Source organism: Oryctolagus cuniculus, chromosome 7 (assembly GCF_964237555.1).
Source record: "Oryctolagus cuniculus chromosome 7, mOryCun1.1, whole genome shotgun sequence".
NCBI lineage: Eukaryota > Metazoa > Chordata > Mammalia > Lagomorpha > Leporidae > Oryctolagus > Oryctolagus cuniculus.
In genome coordinates this window covers 40,166,124-40,167,609 of record NC_091438.1, presented here as the reverse complement: position 1 = coordinate 40,167,609, position 1,486 = coordinate 40,166,124, and the positions used below count along the sequence as shown (strand labels likewise).

Here is a 1,486-nt window from a genome sequence, read left to right as displayed (position 1 = left end):
AATTTAATTTGTTTCAAGTGAGTGGCAGAAAGTTTAATCATAATATTCCTATCCAAAATATGTTAAATTGGATAAATATTTAAAAGAAGCTATCAAATTCAGCTACAAGTGATTTTCATTCATTTATTTATTTGTCTTTGGAAGAGCAGTTTTATTAATAAGAAGATGGAAAGAAACAGATTCCTGAAGATTGATCATGAAGAAGAATAATAACTCTATGAGTATAGGTTCTTAGCTAAGATATCTTTCTTTGGGTTCCTGTTGTAGAGAAAAATAGGACTTTAGCTTGACCCATGTGCTTTTTTATAGCTTCTTTTATCTCTTTATTCCTCAGACTATAAATAATGGGGTTAAAGAAGGGTGACAAAACTGCAAAGGCCAGAGCAATGGCTGTATCCCAGAATAATGAGTAGGTGGCCGAGAAGCGCAGATACATGAGAGCCACACTGCCAAAGAAGAGCAAAAAGACAGTGAGATGGGAGACGCACGTGGAAAAGGCTTTGCGGCGACCTTCAGCTGAACGGATACGCAGAATGACAGCCACAATTCCAATGTAGGACATGAAAATCAGCATCACAGCTGTAATAATTTCTACTGCATGGACAATGTCCACTACCTGAATCATGATGATGGCTTGTGTGTCTGTGCAGGCCAAGCGCAGCACTGGGAGGAAGTCACAGAAGATATGCTCCAGCTGATTAGAGCCGCAAAACGGCAGGGTGGAGATCCAGGCAATCTCGGGGAGAGGCGTGATAAAGCCACAGACACAGCAACAGAAAGTCAGTTGGGCACATAGCTTGGGGGTCATAATAGTGGGGTAATGAAGAGGGCTGCAGATGGCCAGGTAGCGGTCAAAGGCCATAGCTGTTAAGAGACAGACTTCGCTGATGCCTGTGGAATGGAAGAAATACATCTGCAGGAGACAGCCATTTAAGGAAATGCTCCTATGTTCACTAAGCAGGCTGGAGAGCATCTTTGGGATCGTGGCTGTGGTGTACCAAATCTCCAGGAAAGAGAGGGCACTGATGAAGAAGTACATGGGTGTGTGCAAGTGAGTATTCAGCTGGACTACAGTGATGATGACCAGGTTTCCAACAATAATGAAAGCGTAGATGAACAGCAATGGAATGAAGCAAATGACAGAATCTCCCAGGGAATAAGGGAAAGCAGAGAAGATAAACTCCTGAGTAGTGGTCCAATTGGGCTTCTCCATGTCCAAGTGGAAGTTGAGTGTTTTAACTCCCAGTGTTTTCCAGTCTCTTAGGACGTGCCCACTATTGTTGAAGAAGTAACTATACTTACAAAAAGTCAGCCTTGTGATAGACCCCTGCGTTGAGGAGATAAAGGAAAACAAAAGAAGGAAATGTCCAGATTTTATACTTCTGAAACAAGAATATGACATTCTAACAAATTCCCATGCAGTGTTGATCCTCCATGTCTGAGGACTATATTTTATTTATTTATTTATTTATTTATTTATTTATTT

General features: G+C 41.1%; 1 protein-coding gene across 1 annotated transcript; it reads right to left on the bottom strand.

The window, feature by feature from the left end:
- Nucleotides 1-235: 235 nt before the first annotated feature.
- Nucleotides 236-1,213, bottom strand: LOC100352339 (olfactory receptor 6K2). The gene has a single exon (XM_002715287.3). It carries the CDS (start codon nucleotides 1,211-1,213, stop codon nucleotides 236-238), a length of 978 nt encoding a protein of 325 aa, XP_002715333.2.
- Nucleotides 1,214-1,486: the final 273 nt, after the last annotated feature.